General features: G+C 49.4%; 1 protein-coding gene across 7 annotated transcripts in view; it reads right to left on the bottom strand.

The window, feature by feature from the left end:
- LOC115933071 (titin) overlaps nucleotides 1–8,109 on the bottom strand; it is a 143,507-nt gene extending 135,398 nt beyond the window's left edge. For 4 of the 7 annotated variants that reach the window (XM_063699492.1, XM_063699493.1, XM_063699495.1 and 1 more), the window contains exon 1: nucleotides 7,651–8,108. In XM_063699492.1, coding sequence (XP_063555562.1) covers nucleotides 7,651–7,698 — 48 coding nt within the window. In that variant the 5' untranslated portion in view covers nucleotides 7,699–8,108. Of the gene's footprint in view, nucleotides 1–7,650 lie in introns of all 7 variants that reach the window. The other 3 variants (XM_063699490.1, XM_063699491.1, XM_063699494.1) reach the window with 2 other exon arrangements.
- Nucleotides 8,110–21,140: the final 13,031 nt, after the last annotated feature.

Raw genomic sequence — 21,140 nt, 5'->3', positions numbered from 1 at the left:
TGAGACACTGAGTCCTGGGAAAAGAGGGGTGGACAAAACCCTGTTCTGACCTTTCCAAGATGAAATAGAAGCTGTTTTGCCAAGCACGGTGGCTCACATCTATAATCCCAGCACTTTGGGAGGCCAAGGCAGGCAGATCGCCTGAGTTCAGGAGTTCACCACCAACCTGAGCAACATGGCAAAACCCTATCTCTACGAAAAATACAAAAATTAGCTGGGCATGGTGGCGTGTGCCTGCAGTCCCAGCTACCTGGGGAGCTGAAGTGGGAGAATTGCTTGAGCTCAGGAGGTTGAGGCTGCAGTGAGCTGAGGTCACGCCATTGCACTCCAGCCTGGGTGACAGAGCAAGACCCTGTCTCAAAAAAATAAAATTAAAATAAAAAAAAATAAGCCATCTGATGAGAAAGCTGGAGGACTCAGTTTATCTGAGTGTTCATTCCAGACAGTTAAGTGATTATTTCATCCTTAAAATCCTCACAAAGAAGTTTCGACACCGCCCAAAAGCCACTGTAATACTTCATGTCATTCATTTATTCAACAAACAGCTGACCCTTCAACAACACACATTTAAACTGCACGGGTCCACTTATACTGAGATTATGCTTCTGCCTCTGCCACCCCTGAGACAGCAAGACCAACCCCTCCCCTTCCTCCTCCTCCTCCGCCTCCTCAACGTGAAGACAATGAAGATGAAGACCTTTATGACGATCCACTTTCACTTAATAGTAAAAATCTCTCTTATGAATTAATCTTAACATTTTCTTTTCTCTACCTTGCTTCACTGTAAAAACACAGTATATAATATATATACAAGATATGAGTTAGGCCAAGTGCAGTGGCTCACGCCTATAATCCCAGCACTTTAGGAGGCCGAGGCAGGTGAATAGCTTGAGGCCAGGAGTTTGAGACCAGCCTGGGCAACACAGCAAGATCCCCATCTCTATCAAAAAACAACAACAAAATTAGTGTTATCAACTGCTTATGTTCTTGGTAAGGCTTCCAGTCAACAGTAAGCTGTTAGTAGTTAAACTTTTAGGGAGTTGAAAGTTAGACCTGAATTTTCTTTCCTTTTTTTTTTTTTTTTTTTTTTTAAGACAGAGTCTTACTCTGTCACCCAAGCTGGAGTGCAATGGCGCGATCTCGGCTCACTGCAGCGTCCGCCTACCAGGTTCAAGCAATTCTCATGCCTCAGCTTCTCAAGTAGCTGGGATTACAGGCACCCGCCACCACACCCAGCTAATTTTTGTACAGACAGGGTTTTACCATGTTGGGCAGGCTGGTCTCAAACTCCTGACCTCAAGTGATCTGCCTGCCTTGGCCTCCCAAAGTGCTGAGATTACAGGCATGAGCCACCACACCTGGCTAAATTTTTGTAGAGATGGGCTTTCACCATGTTGGCCAGACTAGTCTCGAACTCCTGACCTCAGGTGATCCACCTGCCTCGGCCTCCCAAAGTGCTGAGATTACAGGTGTAAGCCACCGCGCTGCATCCTAAATTTTCAACTACATGGGGCATCAGCACTCCTAACCCCTGAACTGTTCCAAGGTCAACTGTTATTTACTAAGCCCCAGGCACAGTTCTAGGTGCTGGCATTACAGCCATAAACAAACACAGGCCAAAATCCCTGCCCCTATGGAGCTGATCTTTTGGTAGGAGTTTACAGAGTAGGCACAATACTTAAGCAAAATATTACATGTATTAGAAGGCAGTAAGTGCTACTGGGGGTGTAGATGGGGGACAGAGATTTGCTAGTGGAGGGAAAGAACGGGATGCCTGAGGTGACACCTGAACAAAGTTTGAAGGTGAGGGACATAGCAGGTAGGAGAAACAGCAAGTGCAAAGGCCCTGAGGCAAGGGCAGGCCTGGCCACAAGTGTGGCTGGAGGAGAGTGAGACAGAAAGCAGCCGGAGAAGAAGTCAGGGAGGCCAAGGGGACAGATGCTGCCCAGCCCTCGAGGCCACTGTAAGCCCTTTGGCTTGTACCCTCAAGGACATGGGGAACTACTGCAGGGTTTTAGTAGAAGAGGGACAGCTGGGCCAAGACTAGACTGTAGGGGTCAAGGGCAGAGTAGGCACAGCAGCGAAGAGGTGACTGTTTTCTTTTTTTTTTTTTTGAGACAGAGTCTCACTGTCACCCAGGCTGGAGTGCAGTGGCGAACTCTCGGCTCACTGCAACCTCCAACCCCACTGGGCTCAAGCGATTCTCCTGCCTCAGCCTCCCAAGTAGCTGGGATTACAGGCGCCCACCACCAGGCTCAGCTAATTTTTGTATTTTTAGTTGAGACAGGTTTTCACCATTCTGCCCAGACTGGTCTCAAACTCCTGGCCTCAAATGATCCGTCTGCCTTGGCCTCCCAAAGTGCCAGGATTACAGGCATGAGCCACGGCGCCCGGACTGAGGTGACTGTTCAAATCCAGAAATTGGCCAACGATGACTCGAGCCAGAGTGGAAGTCGGGGAAGCCATGAAAAGCAGCCCGTTTGAGGCAACGGGCAACACGATTTGCTGACAGATGTGATAGGAATGGGAGGAGAAAAAGAGAAGTCAAAGCTGGAGACTGACATGGGAAGAGGAAGCTCACGTTCTTCAGGAACATGGTCAGTGGGAGACACCCACATAGAGAGATCAGTTCCTAAAAGTTGTGTCCACAAACAGAAAAGGTTTTTTCCGTCCCCCATCTACCACCAGGTCCCAAAGGCGAGGCACCCCCTCCAGGCTATCACAAACGGAGCTTGTCCTCAGAGAAAGAGAACACGACCCTTCAGGAGAGTCTTGGCCAAAGGGACCGGCTGCAGCTGCCTTCTGCAAGGCCCCTCGTGGCTGCAGTGGCTCCATTTGGCCAAGGAACCCTGAATCCGCTCCTGATTGGCCTGAATCACGAACCCATTTGGACCAGGAACCCTGAGTCCACTCCTGCCCAGGCCTCCCCCGGGTCACCCTCATCTCCTCCCAAAGCCATTCACCTTGCCACCCTGCACCCTGTCATGTCACCATCCTGGACCTCAGTGTCCACATCCATTAAATGGGATGGGTGGAGGGGATGGCCCCCCAAGATCTGACATCCCTTTCCACTCTAACACTTCATAAGGAAGGGAGAGAGGAAGGGTCTGGAAGGAGGGACAGCCAAAAAGGGGGAAAACAGGCTGAGCATGGTGGCTCACGCCTGTAATCCCAACACCTTGGGAGGCTGAGGCAGGTTGACCACCTGAAGTCAGGAGTTCAAGACCAGCCTGGCCAACATGATGAAACCCCGTCTCTACGGGGGTTTTGTAAAGTTTTGTAAAAATACAAAACTTAGCCAGGCGTGGTGGCTGTGCGCCTGTAATCCCAGCTACTCGGAAGCCTGAGGCAGGGGAATCATGTGAACGCAGCAGGCAGAGGTTGTAGTGAACCGAGATCACACCACTGCACCCTAGCCTGGGCGACACAGCAAGACACCATCTCAAAAAAAAAAAAAACAAGGGTGGGGAGGGGAAAACAGAGGAAGTAGGGGAAGGCTAAGGGATGGATTTGAAAAGCAAAGCCACACTTGGAGGAGGAGAAAAAATTGGCTCTTCGTAGACTGCTGTTGAGCCAAGGGGAAGAATTAAACCAGGGATCAGACTGACTCCAAGGCCCAGACCTAGCCCCAAGAGGAATTCCTAATAGCTTCTAAGATATTCTTCCTCGGCGGCTAAGTCAGATATTCAGGGGGTTACTGAGTTGGTGGATGCCACAGAGCATCTCAGAGGTGCACATCAACCCTGGGACCAGCTCACTCCATCGACGGTGACACACAGCTGCAGCTTCCTTCTGGTCTTCTCCAGTGGCAGTCGGTGCAACAGCAAAAATTAACTGGAGAATTCAGGTGGCGACGACCACTGATCTTTACTGAGCGCTGTGTGCCAAGCAGCAACATTTTAAGTCCTTGCTAAGGATTCACTCACTTATTCCTCAAGTCACCGCTATTCACTAGGTACTACGTTATCCCACATAGGGAAACTGAGGCACGGAGCGACGAAGTAACCTGCCTCAGCAGCAGAGGTGAATTTGCTCTGAGCCACCACACTATACTGCTTAATACCAAGTTGTTTTCTCTGCTTTTCCATAATTTCCAATTTTTCTACACAGGGCCTGAAACACAATTTTTTTTTTCTTTTGAGACAGTCTCTCTGTCGCCCAGGTTGGAGTGCAGTGATGTGATCTCAGCTCACTGCAACCTCTTCCCAGGTTCAAGCAATTCTCCCGCCTCAGCCTCCCAAGTAGCTGGAATTACAGGCGTCAATCACCAGGCCCAGCTAATTTTTGTATTTTGAGTAGAGATGGGGTTTTGCCATGTTGGTCAGGCTGGTCTTGAACCCCTGACCTCAAGTGATCCGCCTGCCTTGGCCTTCCAAAGTGCTGGGATTACAGGCATGAGCTACTACACCTGGCCCTCTTTTTTTTGAGACAGGGTCTCAGTCTGTGGCCCAGACTGGAGTGCAGTGACCGTGATCTCAGCTCATTGCAACCTCCACCCCCACAGCCTTCAAGTGATTCTAGTGCCTCAGCCTCCCTAGTAGCTGGGACCACAGGTGCCACACCACCATGCCCGGCTTTTTTTTTTTTTTTTTTTTTTTTTGGTATTATTAGTAGAGACGGGGTCAATCCATGTTGCCTAGGCTGGTCTCGAACTCCTGACCTCAAGCAATCCGCCTGCCTCAGCCTCCCAAAGTGCTGGGATTACAGGCATGAGCCACTGCACCCAGCCTGCTTTTTTTTTTTTTTTTTTTTAATGAACTCACAAAAAGTCCCAGGCCCATTTTTCCAACCATCATTCCAACATCAACCACAAAGCAGCGCCTCCTACCAGTCCCACCCCCATGAGAAAAGAAAGCCAAGGGCTGCTGTGACCTGTCCTCAGGCCCCATTTTCCGTTTTGATAGCAAAGTTCTCCTTTTCTCTTCCCAGAGCATCTGTCTGAGTAAAGGTCAACAGAACCCTTATCATGGGCCATTTCCATCTTCTGGGTTTTCTGGACATTTCCTGTGGCTCAGAGGCAGACAGTAGCCCAGAAACAAAGCTCTGACAGAGTCACGCGAGGCCCACTAACCTTGACTTCTAAGCACATGACCTTGGTCACAACAGGAGCCAGGCACCAGTGCCTCACTGCCTTTTCACAGCCCAATCCCATCTCCACCAGCTGAAGAAAAGGGGAATCCAAAGGAAGAACAAGGAGCTTAAAACACACAACTTCATCTTTGGAAAAAATAATATTTAATACTAACCATTGTTTATCTCCGTGCAGGGCACAAGCTGAGCCACTTACAAGATTAACTCATTGACCCTTCACAACAACCCAAGAAGGCTGCCACATTTTTGGCTCCTGTCCAATTTTAGAGATGAGGAAAGTGAGGCACACAGAGGGAAAGTGGCTTGCTCAAGGTCACACAGTTATCCGACTGCCTGGGAGGCCAGTCGCTCCTGGCCTTGGACACGCTACCTTGAAAAACACAAAAACAGCCGGGCACAGAGGCCCATGCCTGTAATCTCAACACTTTTGGAGGCCAAGGCAGGAGGATCACTTGAGCCCAGGAGTATGAGACCAGCCTGGGCAATATAGTGTGAATCTGTCTCTATAAAAAATACAAAAATTAGCTGGGCGTGGTGGCACACGCCTATAGTCCCAGGTACTTGGGAGGCTGAGTTAGGAGGACCACTTGAGCCGGGGAGGCAGAGATTGCAGTAAGCTGAGATCGTGCCACTGCACTCCAGCCTGGGTGACAGAGCAAGACTCTGTCTCAAAAAAGAAAAAAGCAACAACTACCTACTTTCTAGCTTTCAGTTAATTATATTTCAATTTTCCCACTCAGGCCCCAGTTGCCTCCTCTCAAATTCTGGTTCCAAGGCACCTCCAACAAGTCTTGAAATCCAGACAGCAGAAATACGCAAGGTCAAACACGGGGATGGGGTACCTACCAGAGGCAGAGATCAGCTACAATTACCCCCAAGCAAAACCCAACCGCCTGGCAATTTCTGTGGCAGAAAGTCCTTAACGAAGGAAAAAATACAAATAAAGAAAATAAAAATTAAAAAAAAAATTACAACTGGACTTCGTGAATGAGTTTCTTAAGATAAACAAAGCGCACCCCAAACATACTCATTAGCCATCAACTACCAATTGCCATCAATAAAATACGTCCTGATACAAAACCTCATGGATGTTCACCCTGTTTTGCCCCCTCCTCAATTCAGGAGAAGAAAATAAACAAGAGAATATTCTGGAATTCACAGCAACACGAACCCAGATCACCATGTGAATCTTTGCAAAAAATAATCTTGCTGTTACTACACCTGGCAACAAGGGAGCCACAGGTTTTCCACTGCTAAAGAAAGGCCATCTGCAAAGAGGCTCCAATCACTCCCAGACCCTCAAGGCAAAGTCTGTGTTCTATTTCCACCCCTGGGGTCACTCTCCAACCCCACTGGCTTAAAATGGGAGACATATCAAAGTGTGGTAGGTTATTAAACACAATGATACCCTATAAAAAAACAAACAAACAAAACCAAACCCTCCAATGGGGCCCTGGAGGATGACTTTTCAACACTCCAAATGCAACCCTCAAGGAAAGGCCGGCAAAACAGGACAAGAAAGTATTTTTGGAAGCTGATCACCACCTCCTAAGAACCAAGGCTGTTTCTCCTGATTTCTAAACAAAAGAGGAGAGAGAAACAGTCGTGTCCAGATTTGCCTACTGCGTTCACCAACAATCAAGACAGCACGAGACAGAAGTGCCTTCCTTCCTGGAACAAAGAGGCAAATCGCATTACGGAGAAGCTGAAGCCCAAAAGACTGGGGCTTAAACCACAGCAAGTGGACTCCAGACACCCAGTCAGGCTCCGCAGGCCACGTTACAGAAGAAAACTTGCGGGGGTTAAATCTAAGGGGCATCCCCACAGAGAAGCTCCACGTGTTGCAGGGAAGGGAGGGCAGGACCACAGCTACCAGGGTCCTGGGCGTCCTCAGCTGCACCCCAAGTCTGCCCCGAGCCGAGGGTCAGGTAGCGCACATCAAGGGTGAACATCCCCCTTCTTCCCTGGTTCCCCCAAACTTCCCCCACAGTATTTAAGTAGAAAGAACAAAAAAAAAACAAAGCTAGGTAACCACAGAAGAGTAACGTGGCTTGTACGACAACTTTGGGGAGACAATGAAAGTCCCCGTCTACAATCTAAGCCCCTCCCCAGCTCACCCCGTTGGTCACGGAGTATTTTTCGTGAAAAGGGGGGACCCTAACCACAAAAAAGATGGGAAAACAGAAGCAGAGACACCCCTCTTCCCGCCCCCCATCTCTAGCGTCCCCTTCCTTGGAAGGTTGTTTTTCCAGACGGGAAGCCCAAAACAGGAAGGCCTCCTCACCGCGGCTCTGACCCGACTCGACCCGACCCTCCAAAACCCCAGGGCTGGGCACGCGGCCCCCCACGCTCTGCTCCGCAGGAACCGAGCCACCCAAGTTTCCCCCATGCCTTGCACCCCCGAAAGGGGCTGGGCCGCGGGCGACGTGAGGGTCCCGGGCCCCCCAGGCCGGCAGCAGAGCGGGGAGCGGGGTGCCCCGGGCGGCTGCGGGCCCGGTGCTTTCCCTCCCCGCCGGCCTCCCTCCGTCCCGCCGGCCTCACGCGGCCCTCGGCACGTACCCAGAGCGGATCGGAGCCATCCGCGCTGCAGAAGCCCCGGAGCGTCATGCCGGTGGCGCGGGCGGCGGCGGGTGATCGGGCCCGGCTGCTGGCGCGGGCGGCGGCGGGCACCGGGCGGCGGGTGATCGGGCCCGGCTGCTGGCGCGGGCGGCGGCGGGCACCGGGCGGCGGGTGATCGGGCGGCGGGTGATCGGGCCCGGCTGCTGGCGCGGGCGGCGGCGGGCACCGGGCGGCGGGTGATCGGGCCCGGCTGCTGGCGCGGGCGGCGGCGGGCACCGGGCGGCGGGTGATCGGGCGGCGGGTGATCGGGCCCGGCTGCTGGCGCGGGCGGCGGCGGGCACCGGGCGGCGGGTGATCGGGCCCGGCTGCTGGCGCGGGCGGCGGCGGGCACCGGGCGGCGGGTGATCGGGCGGCGGGTGATCGGGCCCGGCTGCTGGCGCTGGCGCTGGCGCTGGCGGCGGCGGCGGCGCAGGGAGCCGGGGCCGGGGCCGCAACGCCGCCTGGTTGGCCCGCGCGTCACGGGGATGCGGCGGCCCCGCCCCACCCCGCCCCGGCGCTCGCTCACCTCGCGCGTCTCGGCGTGGGCAGCCGGACCAGCCACCTTTCGGCGCCCCGGGCCTGGACCCCGCGCCTGGACCCCGCGCCACCCCCACCCCAGATCCTCCAAGGCCTAGGCCCACCCGCTCGCGGACGGGCCTGGGGAGCGTTGGCTCGCCTTCCGGAAGCGCCTGGGATCTTTGGGGCCACACACCCTGCGACCACTTTTCAAATACTGTTTAAGGACAGTAACCGTCACCAGGGGAAAGTAACGTGAACGGAGCCCCCTACCTGCCTGGAGTGTACCGGGCGCCTTAACTGTGCCCTCATTTCATCCTGTAAAGTCTCCACTTTAATGAAGGAAGAAACCCAGGTGCAGAGAGGTTGAGTGATTCCCTCTGCCCAGGGTCACCTGTCTAATCACTTGTAGGGCTGGGATTTGAACCCGGTCCGCTGACTCCAAAGCTGAGTCACAGAGAAGGAGGACATTTAAAGTTGCTGTACTTTGCTCTATGAAAGTTAAACTCAAAACAATTTTTTTGAGCTATGATCTTGTTCTTGCTCTGTTGCTCAGGCTAGAGAGCAGTGGTGCTCACTGTAGCCTCAAACTCTTGGACTCAAGCAATCTTCCTGCCTTAGCCCCCCAAGTAGCTGTGACTATGGGACACACCACCACGCCTGACTAACATTTTTTGTAATATTTTTGTAAAATTGGATCTCACTACGTTACCCAAGTCGGTCTTGAACTCCTGGCCGCAGGCGACCCTCCTGCCTTAGCCTCCCAAAGCGCTGGGATTACAGGCATGAGCCACTGTGCACAGCCTCAATTAAAATTTTTAAAATAGAAAATAAATAAACGTGAGTCGGGCACGGTGGCTCACGCCTGTAATCCCAACACTCTGGGAGGCCGAAGCGGGTGGATCACCTGAGGTCAGGAGTTCAAGACCAGCCTGACCAATATGGTGAAACACCGTCTCTACTAAAAATACAAAAATTAGCCAGGCATGGTGGCGCATGCCTGTAATCCAAGCTACTCAGGAGGTGGAGGCAGGAGAATCACTTGAACCCAGGAGGCAGAGGTTGAGGTGAGCCGAGATGGCGCCACTGCACTCCAGTCTCAGAGACAGAGTGAGACTCCATCAAGAAAGGAAAGAAAGAGAGAGAGAGAAAGAAAAGAGAGAGAAAGAAAGAGAAAGAGCGAGAAAGACAGCGAGAAAGAAAGAAGGGAGGGAGGGAAGGAGGGAAAGAAAAGCAAAGAAAGAAAAGCAAGAAAGAAATTTATTGCGAGTCTCCTGTGTGCCGGATACTTTATCAGGTGCTGTAAACACAGGAGTGAGCAAAACAAAGAAGGAAGTAATTATAGAACAAACAAATTAGTCTACCATTTTCCAAAAGCGGAAACTGGGTTTAGAGGGAAGAAGTAATTTGTTGCAGATCCAGCAGCTGGGATGTGGCAGAGATAAGGCCCAGCTCTGCTCCTAACCACCAAGCCTCTCTGTGCAACTCTTTCAGCCACAGGCTCACACCACCCCCTTTGCCTTCTTTCTAAGCCCCTTCCTCCCCATTAGGGGCTCTCACAATGTAACAAACCCTTAGACCAACAGACTCGGCCCTGCATCAAACCCACTCAACTGGCAGCAAAGTGATTCATGATTAAAATGCAATATTTGAATTTTGGATTTCAAGCATCACTAAACTGATAGGTAGCGCAGAGAATGCCAGAGTTCCTCTTTTTATTTCCTGTAATCACAGCACTCTGTTCTTGTTCGTTTATTTAGGAGTACTTTTCACTATTTGTAATCATTCATTTATTTATTTGCTCCATATGGCCTCCCCAGCCAGACTGAGAGCATTTATTTTATTTTATTTTTATCTTTTTTAAGATAGAGTCTCGCTCTGTCACCCAGGCTGGAGTGCAGTGGCAGGATCTTGGCTCGCCGCAACCTCCGTCTCCCAGGTTCAAGCGATTCTCCTGCCTCAGTCTCTTAAGTAGCTGGGACTACAGGCACACACCACCACGCCCAGCCAATTTTTGTATTTTTGGTAGAGACGGGGTTTCACCATGTTGGCCAGGCTGGTCTTGAACTCCTGACATCAAGTGATCTGCCCGCCTTGGCCTCCCAAAGTGCTAGGATTACAGGCGTGAGCGCCTGGCCCAGATTGGGACCTTGAAGCTGCTGCTACCTGTGACCTGAACTTCTGTACCTACCTCCTCCTTGGTCTCCCCACTTCCTTTCTTTCCCCACTACAATCAGAACGCCTCACAGCAGCCCCAGGGGACCTACTAAAGCACCCTGCATGCAGCTTCCCATGGCCTCCCTTTGTCCTTGGTATAAAATCCTGTTGGAAAAAAATACGACAATTCTACTTCTAGGTATATAACCAAAATAAGTGAGGCTGGGCGCAGTGGCTCACGTCTGTAATCCCAGCACTTTGGGATCCCGAAGCAGGTGCGTTACTTGAAGTCATGAGTTCGAGACCAACCTGACCAACAAGGAGAAATCCTCTCTCTACTGAAAATATAAAATTAGCCGGGCACAGTGGCGCGTGCCTGTAATCCCAGATACTCGGGAGGCTGAGGCAGGAGAATCGCTTGAACCCTGGAGGCAGAGGGTGTGGTGAGCCGAGATTGCACCATTGCACTCCAGCCTGGGCATCAAGAGTGAAACTCCATCTCAAAAAAAAAAAAAAAAGTAATGAAAGCAGGGGTTCAAACAGATATTTGTACACCCATGTTCACAACAGCATTATTCACAGTAGCCAAAAAGTGGAAGCAGGCCGGGCATGGTGCTTCCCCCCACCTTAGCTTCCCGAGCAGCTGGGATTACAGGTTGGCACCACCACGCCCAGCTAATTTTTGTATTTTTAGTAGAGATAGGGTTTTGCCATGTTGGCCAGGCTGGTCTTGAACTCCTGGCCTCGGGTGACCCGCCCACCTCGGCCCCCCAAAGTGCTGGGATTACAGGTGTGAGCCACCATGCTCAGACACTTTTTTTCTTACCATTTAATTACCCTAAGTTATATACAAGTCATGTACTAGATGTATTTATGGTGTCTTGTAAGTATGTAAATCTTTTTCTTTTTCCCACTAGAATTTCAGCTCCATGATGGAGGGATTTAGCTATGTTTTGCTCACTTATGTACTCAGAACATTTAGACCAGGGGTCAGCAAAGTTTTTCTGTAAAGAGCCAGATTGTAAATTTTTTAGGCTTTGCAGGCCCTGCAGTCTCTGCCACCATTTCTCACATCTATCATGGGAGTGCAAAGGCAGCCATAACAAATACATAAATGAGGCTGAGCGTGATGGCTCACACATATAATCCCAGCACTTTGAGAGGCCGAGGTGGGAGGATTGCTTGAGCCCAGGAGTTCGAGACCAGCCTGGCCACCAGGGACTAACCTTTACTGAGAAAGTCAGGTTTATTCAGTTACTGAAAACAAGGAAAGGCTGGATGGTGGCTCACGCCTATAATCCCAGCGCTTTGGGAGGCCAAGGCTGGGGGATCACTTGAAGCTAGGAGTTCAAGACCAGCTGGGGCAACATGGCAAAACCCCATCTCCACAAACAATACAAAAATTAGCCAAGCATGGTGGTACATGCCTGTATTCCCAGCTACTCGGGAGGCTGAGGTGGGAGGATTGCTTGAGCCCAGGAGGTAGAGGTTCTACTGAGCTGTGATTGCACCACTGCACTGCAGCCTGGGCAACAGAGTGAGACCCTGTGTCAAAAAAAAAAAAAAAAGGAGGGAGAGGGACACCAGAGCAACTGAGCAGCTATGGGTTGCTTCACCAAACAAAGGCAAAAATTAACTTCTAAAGTTTAGTAAATGTGGACCATTTTGTTCAGGGAACCCTTATCTGAATTGCTGTGCCTGGGTATCCAACTGCCCAGATCCTCCAAGCAAGAGGAAAAAATTTCATTTGTGCTGACATATTTTCTTTCCTTTTTTCTTTTTTTTGAGACAGAGTTTTGGTCTTGTCGCCCAGACTGAAGTACAACGGCACGATCTCAGTTCACTGCAACCTCTACCTCCCAGGGTCAAGCAGTTCTGCCTCAGCCTCCCAAGTAGCTGCAATTACAGGCACCCGCCACCATGCCTGGCTAATTTAGTGTTTTTAGTAGAGACGGGGTTTCACCATGTTGGTCAGGCTGGTCTCGAACTCCTGACCTCAGGTGATCCACCTGCCTTGGCCTCCCAAAGTGCTGGGATTACAGGCGTGAGCCACTGCACCCGGCCTGTACTGATATATTTTCAAACTACAAATTATCTATGATTTCATGAAACAAAGTTTCTCAGCAAGTCAGAAAGCAGTGGTTCACAGTAGGAAGTCACCATGGCACTTTACAGCTGCAGTGTCCTTGGGAGAAATATTATTTCCTGTTATCTTTGCAGATATCTTTATCTGGTTTCGAGGGGTTTTATTTTTTTCTGGAGAAGGTCTTGCTCTGTTGTTCATGCTGGAGTGCAGAGTGCAGTGGTGTGATCATAGCTCATTGCAGCCTCGAACTCCTGGGTTCAAGCAATCCTCCTGGCTCAAGCGATCTGCCTGCCTCAGGCTCCCAAAGTGCTGCGATTACAGGTCTGAGCCACCATGCTTGGCCTGTTTGTTTGTTTGTTTGAGACAGGGTTTCCCTCTGTCACCCAGGCTGGAGTGGCATGGCATGATCAGAGCTCACGACAGCCTCATACTCCTGGGATCAAGGGATCTTCTTGCCTCAACCTTCCTAGTAGCTGGGACCACAGGCACATGCCACCATGCCTAGCTAATTTTTGTATTTTTCTTTGTAGATATGGTGTTTTGTCATTTTGCCCAGGCTGGTGTCAAACTCCTGGGCTCAAGCAATCCTCCTGCCGCGGCTTCACAAAGTTCCGGAATTACAGGTTTGAGCCAACATACCTGACCCATTGCAGGATGTTTTAGCCTCATTCCTGGCCCCTACCCACCAAATGCCAGGAATGTACCTGCACACACACCCTGACGTTGTGACAACCAAAAATGCCTCCCTACGTTGCCAAATGTCCCCTGGGAGGGCAAACTCGACCTGATTGAGAATCATTGCTGGAGAGGACCTCAGACTGGAAAGGGACATGATTTGATGTACAGTTTTGAAAGGCCATTCCCTGTGCCCAAAATGTGTTCCCAACCTTAGACAATGAGTGCATTGCATTCATCTGGACACAGTGATTGGTTCAAAGAGAGCATGTGACCTAGTCACAGCCCAGGAGTCACAATGTAATTTGGGCTAAGAATCTGGGGAAAGAAGCCAGGTGCGGTGGCTCACACCTGTAATCCCAGCACTTTGGGAGGCCAAGGCGAGCAGATCACCTGAGGTCAGGAGCTCCAGACCAGCCTGGCCAACATGATGAAACCCCGTCTCTATTAAAAATACAAAAATTAGCGGGACGTGCTAGCGCATGCCTGTAATCCCAGCTACTCGGGAGGCTGAGGCATGAGAATCGCTTGAACCCAGGAGGCAGAGGTTGCAGCGAGCCCAGATGGTGTCAATGCACTCCAGCCTGGGGCAACAGAGTGAGACTTCGTCTTTAAAACAAAAAAAAGACTATGGGGAAGGAGAGTCTTGCTTCTGACTCCTCTCACTGGAAGTCTGAGGGGACCCAGGTACCTGAATGCCGTCCATCGTGTCCCTGCTACATGAAGCCTGAGGCTGGGGCCAACAAAGGGCAAGCAGAAGTCAAGAAAGGGAGAAAAACAGACTCATGATGGCTTCAGTTGCATCCTGGATTCAGTCCTACCCATGAACATTTTATTTACAGGATCCCCAAATTCAGACTTTCAGATCTTTTACCAAAAAAGGCCTAACTGTCATGAGAGACCTTGGGCTTGGGCTTCAGTCTTCCTCATAGCTCTGCTCTGCGTGGACTTTCCCTGCCCAGCCCAAATCCTCACCTTCAAATTCTGCCAGTTTCAGTGCCTCATGCCTGTAATCCCAGCACGTTGGGAGGGTGAGGGAGGCAGATCACTTGAGGTCAGGAGTTCCAGACCAGCCTGGGCAACATAAGGAGACCCCTGTCTTTATTTAAACAAAAAACAAAAAAAAACAAAACGAATAGAAAAGAGACCAGGTGCAGTGGTGGCTCACTCCTGTAATCCCAACACTTTGGGAGGCCAAGGTGGGCAGATCACTTGAGGTCAGGCGTTCGAGACCAGCCTGGCCAACATCGCGAAACCCTGTCTCTACTAAAAATACAAAAATTAGCTGGGTGTGGTGGCGCATACCTGTAATCCCAGCTATTCGGGAGGCTGAGGCAGGAGGATTACCTGAATCCGGGAAGCGGAGGTTGTGGTGAGCGGAGATGGCGCCATTGCACTACAGCCTGGGAAGCAAGAGCAAAACTCCGTCTCAAAAAGAAAAAAAAAAAAACTATAAAATGTAGCCAGGCATGGTGGTGGGTGCCTATAATCCCAGCTACTTGGGAGGCTGAGGCAGGAGAATGGCTACAACCTGGGAGGCGGAGGTTGTAGTGGGCTGAGAATGTGCCATTGCATTCCAGCCTGGGCGACAGAGTGAAACTGTTTAAAAAAAAAATTTCGACTGTTCAGGCAGGGCACGGTGGTTCTTGCCTGTAGTCCCAGCACTTTGGGAGGCCAAGGCGGGCGGATCACGAGGTCAGGAGTTCAAGACCAGCCTGGCCAATATGGTGAAACCCTATCTATACTAAAAATACCAAAAGTTACCTGGGCATGGTGGCATATGCCTGTAATCCCAGCTACTCGGGAGGCTGAGGCAGGAGAATCGCTTGAACCCAGGAGGCAGAGGTTGCAGTGAGCCAAAACCGTGCCATTGCACTCTAGCCTGGGCAACAGAGCGAGACTTTGTCTCAAAAAAAAAAAAATTTAAACTGTTTATACTTTTTGACTTCGCAATACTTTTTTTTTTTTTTTGAGACGGAGTCTTGCTCTACCGCCCAGGCAGGAGTACGATGGTGCAATCTCAGCTCACTACAACCTTCCCTTCCAGGTTCAAGCAATTCCCCTGCCTCAGCCTCCCGAGTAGCTGGGGCTACAGGCACGCACCACCACACCTGGCTAACTTTTTTGTATTTTTGTAAAGATGGGGTTTCGCCACGTTGGCTAGGCTGGTCTTGAACTCCTGACCTCAGGTGATCCACCTGCTTCAGCCTCCCAAAGTGCTGGGATTATAGGCATGAGCCACTGCACACGGCCTAACAAACATACTTAATAAGTAAATCATGGAGTGTGTAGCGGGTGAGAAAGGCAGTGACGAGAACTTGCGATGCGGGGTGGAGGTGAAGGAGGGTTGCAATTTTAAGCAGAGTGGTCAGGGTAGGCCTCACGGAGAAGGTGATATTTGAGCAAAGCATTAAAGATCATGAATAGGACACCTCCCACTCTTGTTCTAAGTTGGAAATTCACCAGGAGTTACTTTTTCCTTTTTCTTTGTTCTAGAGGCAGAGTTCTCACTATGTTGCCCAGGCTGGTCTTGATCTCCTGAGCTCAAGCGATCCACCCACCTCAGCCTCCCAAAGTGCTGGGATTACAGGTGTGAATCATTGCACCCAGCACTGGGAGACACTTGTGAGAGGCCTGGCATCCAGCAGGCTCTGAAGGACGGTCGCTATTATTGTTCATTTTAGTCCTGAAATGAACAGGAGCTCTCAAAGCGCTTACCTAAGGAAGATGTCTAAGAGCATTGCAGTTTGCAGATGAAGAGTGGGCAGGGTTTGGGTTATGGTAACTGTTTTATCTGCCTCCCCAGAAAGGAAACAAAGTATCTGGTCAGCGGGGAACGTTTCCACCTGTGCATCCTGTTTGCCAGCGAGCCTGCCGGCCCCTGTGGCAATCCACCCATTGTGTTTCCATCAGCGTAACTGCATGTGGGAGGCTCCTCTGCACTCTCAGTCCTTGAAAAATCCCCCACAGGGCCTCCCCGATTAGGCAATGATAAAGCCATTGGTGTGGTTAGATCCCTCCTGGGACAGGATGTTAACCCTCAGCAGCTCCTGAACCATGGGAGCTGATCCCTGTCAATGTCACGGAAACAGAACAAGAGGAGCCTTCAAAGAAATCAGTTGCCCGAGCTCCCTGATTGCAACCAGGCCTTATCTAGTGCCTTTTAAAAATGGCCCTGACCCTTTCTTCTTATTTATTAAATTATTATTTATTTATTTATTTATTTTGAGACAGGATCTTGCTCTGTGGCCCAGGCTGGAGTGCAGTGACTCGATCTCTGCTCAACCTCCGCCTCCCAGATTCAAGCGATTCTCCTGCCTCAGCCTCCCAGTAGCTGCAATTACAGGTGCCTGCCACCACACCCGGCTAATTTCTGTATTTTTAATAGAGACAGGGTTTTGCCATATTGACCAGGCTTGTCTCCAACTCTCTGGCCTCAAGTGATCTGGCTGCCTCAGCCTCCCAAAGTGCTGGGAGTACAGGCCTGAGTTCCCGTGCTCGGTCTCTTATTACTTTTTAAAATGAGACAAGGCCCCACTCTGGTTTTGCCACGTTGCACAGGCTGGAGTGCAGTGGTGCGATCACGGCTCTCTGCAGCCTCAACTTCCTGGGCTCAGCTGATTCTCCCAACTCAGCCTTTCAAGTAGCTGGTACTACAGGCACTCACCACCACGCCTGGCTAATTTTTGTATTTTTTGTAGAGTCGGGGGGCGGTGTCTTGCCATATTGCCCAAGCTGGGCTCAAACTCGTGGGCTCAAGCGATCCGCCCACCTCAACCTCCCAAAATGCTGGGATTACAGGCATGAGCCACCGTGCCTGGGCCCTGACCTCTTCTTCAGGGTAACAGATATCGGCTAGGATCTGCTGTGGCTTCTACGTTCCCTTAAGCAAAGAGAGGGGAGAGGAGAAAAAATAGATTTCAACCCAAAGCCAGTATAAGCACCCCAAGAGAGGTCAATAAAGTCTCAATTTGGAGGTGAGGAAAGCCTTTATTGGCACCCAGGACATTGGTGTTGGGATTAGAGGACAGACTAGTGGGGTTTTGACACACACAAACGAAGAATGGTGTCTTAGGCACATGGCACAGCAAAGAAAAAGGCTTGCAGGCTGTAACTATGGGACATATTCAAGCTGTCCTAAGCAGTTCCTTTTGTCTGAAGTGTCATGATAAAGAAAATAATACATAATAGTAATAACAAACATTCTTTATATGCTTGAAACCACTTTTATAAAAATCATAGTAATAAGGGTAATTTAACACAATTGGCTGGGCGCGGTGGCTCACGCCTATAATCTCAACACTTTGGGAGGCTGAGGCAGGCGGATCACTTGAGGTCAGGGGTTCAAGACCAACCTAGCCAACATGGTGAAACCCTGTCTCTACTAAAAATAGAAACATAAGCCAAGCATGGTGGTGCACGCCTGTAGTCCCAGCTACTCCGGAGGCTGAGGCACTAGAATTGCTTGAACCATGGGGGCAGAGGCTGCAGTGAGCTGAGATCAAGCCACGGCACTCAAGCCTGGGCAACAGAGTGAGACTCTGTCTCAAAAATACAAATTTAACGTTATTGACTCTATCTTCTTTTCACTATGCTAAATTGTTTTTCTTTATTTTTGTATAGAGGCCACAGTACTCTTTTTTTTTAGAAAATGAATTTTTTTGTTATTGTTTAATAATTAAAACCAGCCAGACGTGGTGGCTTAAGCCTGTAATTCCAACACTGTGGGAGGCTGAGGTATGAGGATCACTTGAGGCCAGGAATTCGAGTCCTGCCTGGGCAACAAAGTGAGACACCATCTCTATAAAAAATTTTTAAAATTAGCTGGGCATGGTGGTGCATGCCTGTAGTCCCAGCAACTCAGGAGGCTGAAGCGAGAGGATCAGTTAAGCCCAGGAATTTGAAGCTACAGTGAGCTATGATTATACCATTGCATTCCAGTCTGGGTGACAGAGTGAGACCTTGTCTCTAATAAATTAATTAATTAATAAAAATTTTAAAATTGACAGAAAGTCTTACAAGTCTATAAGATCTACTTCTGTCTGTTATGTCTATGTTTATATGTGCCGTGAATATATAATATTTCGCTACTGAAATATATTTTTAAAAGCTCTAATCAGTTGACTTAACCACTTAAATTGAATATTTTATCAAAAAATAAAAACTTTAAATATCTTTTAGTTCACATGACTTTAATAACCTTTAGTAAATAAAGACAGTTTTTCAATTATTAGTAAAATAAAAACATCTTCAGAATGTGAACATTTGGTGTAAATTAGACAAGTCTGGTATTGTCTTTACTAAGACCTTTCAGGTCCTAAACTACTTTTATAAATTTTTTTCTTAGACTGGGACTCACTCTGTTGCCCAGGCTGAAGTATAGTGGCATGCTCACTGCAGCCTCAACCTCCCTGGGCTCAGGTGATCCTTCCACCTCAGCCTTCCAAGTAGTTGGGACTATAAGCACGTACCACCATGTCTGGCTCATTTTTGTATTTTTAGTGGAGATCAGGTTTTACCATGTTGGCCAGGCTGGTCTCTAATTCCTAGGCTCAAGGCATCCACCAGCCTCTGCTCCCAAAGTGCTAGAATTACAAGCATGAGCCACCGTGCCTGGCCCTTCTATAATATTTTAAATAATTGTTGGACTTGTCTATTTTAAAGCCCTTAGACTGTAGATAAGGCCTGGGGATGTGTAGAATTAACCATGTCCCCTGCCTATCCTAAAAAGTATCATATATTATTGACATATAGTATTACTGTCCTAGACTCTGTACCTGGTACATAATTAAAATTGCCTACCTCCTTAGTTTTTCATTAAAAATAAAAGTTAGTAATGGCTGGGTGCAGTGGCTCACGCCTGTAATCCCAGCACTTTGGGAGGCCAAGGCGGACAGATCACCTGAGGTCAGGAGTTTGAGACCAGCCTGGCCAACATGGTGAAACCGCATATCTATTAAAAATACAAAAAGTAGCTGGGTGTGGTGGCGGGTGCCTATAATCCCAGCTACTTGGGAGACTGAGGCAGGAGAATTGCTTGAACCCAGGAGGCGGAGGTTGCAGTGAGCTGAGATCACACCATTGCACTCCAGCCTGGGTGACAGAGTGAGACCCTGCAAAAAAAAAAAAAAAAAAAAAAGGTAATTTCTTCAACCACAACGGAATAAAACTAGAAATCAACAAGAGAAAGAAAATTTTTAGATTCACAAATATACGATTATGTAGAAATTAACATAAACAATGAGTAAAATAAGACATCATAAAAAAATTTTTAAATATTTTGAGATGAATGAAAAAGCAATACAACTTACCAAAACTTATGAGATGCAGCAAAGACAATGCTCAGAGGGAAATTTATAGCTGTAAACACCTACATCAAAAATGAAAGAGGGCGGGCGCGGTGGCTCACGCCTGTAATTCCAGCACTTTGGGAGGCTGAGGCGGGTGGATCACCTGAGGTCAGGAGTTCAAGACCAGCCTGACCAACATGGAGAAACCCCATCTCCACTAAAAAGACAAAACTCACTCTCTTTCCCAGGCGGGAGTGCAGTGGCACAATCGTAGCTCACTACAGCCCTGACCTCATGGGTTCAAGCCATCCTCCTGCCTCCATCATCTGAGTAGCTGGGACTACTGGTACGCACCACCACACCCGGTTACTTTTTTTTTTTTATTTTTTCGAGACAAGGTCTCACTCTGTCACCCAGGCTGGAGTGCACTGGCATGATTGTAGCTCACTGCAACCTCAACCTCACAGGCTCTATCAGTCCTCCCAATTCAGCCTCCTAAGCAGCTGGGACTACAGGTGCATGCCACCATGCCTAGCTAATCTTTGTAATTTTTGTTTATTTATTTATTTTGAGATGGAATTTCACTCTTGTTGCCCAGGCTGGAGTGCAGTGGCACCATCTCGGCTCACTGCAACCTCCGCCTCCTGGGTTCAAGCAATTTTCCTGCCTCGGCCTCCCGAGTAGCTGGGACTACAAGCGCATGCCGCCATGCCCAGCAAATTTTTTGTATTTTATTAGAGACGGGGTTTCACTGTGTTGCCCAGGCTGTTCTCGAACTCCTGAATTCAGGCAATCTGCCCGCCTCGGCCTCCCAAAGTGCTAGGATTACAGGCGTGAGCCACCGTGCCCGGTGAGTGTTTTTTTAAATCACGAAATAGTAATTAGTCTTCAAAGGAATTCACACTAGATTTTCACATTTTTAAGCTTAAAAGCTTTTGAAGTGCTTTTTTTTCCTTTTAAAACTTTTTTTTTTTTTTTTTTTTTTTGAGACAGGAGTTTCACTCTTGTTGCCCAGGCTGGAGTGCAATGGCACAATCTCGGCTCACCGTAACCTCCGCCTCCCGGGTTCAAGAGATTCTCCTGCCTCAGCTTCCCGAGCAGCTGAGATTACAGGCATGTACCACCACACCTGGCTAATTTTGTATTTTTAGTAGAGACGGGGTGTCTCCATGATGGTCAGGCTGTTCTCGAACTCCTGACCTCAGGTGATCTGCCTGCCTCAGCCTCCCAAAGTGCTGGGATTACAGGCATGAGCCACCACGCCTGGCCACCTTTTTTAAATTTTTGAGATGGAGTCTCACTCTGTTGCCCAGGCTGTAATGCAGTGGCACAATCTTGGCTTACTGTATCCTCTGTCTCCTGGGTTCAAGTGATTTTCCTGCTTCAGCCTCCCGAGTAGCTGGGATTATAGGCACCCGCCACCACGCCTGGCTAATTTTTGTATTTTTAGTAGAGATGGGGTTTTTACCATGTTGGCCAGGCTGGTCTCGAACTCCTGACCTCAGGTGATCCACCCACCTCGGCCTCCCAAAGTGCTGGGACTACAGCTGTGAGCCGCTGTGCCCAACCCGAAGTGCTTTTAATTTTCACTGTGGATACTCAGTAAAATATAACCATGAATTTAAGAAAAATATCCGTGTTGTCACCTAGCTCTTTGTTAAAGAGCATTCATTGTTTATTTATTTTGTTTTGGGTAATATATTCCTTATCAGTTAGCTGTTTGGAGT

The sequence above is a fragment of the Gorilla gorilla genome, chromosome 18, assembly GCF_029281585.2.
Source record: "Gorilla gorilla gorilla isolate KB3781 chromosome 18, NHGRI_mGorGor1-v2.1_pri, whole genome shotgun sequence".
Lineage (NCBI taxonomy): Eukaryota > Metazoa > Chordata > Mammalia > Primates > Hominidae > Gorilla > Gorilla gorilla.
The sequence above is the reverse complement of the archived record's forward strand: the minus strand, read 5'-3'. Positions and strand labels throughout refer to the sequence as shown.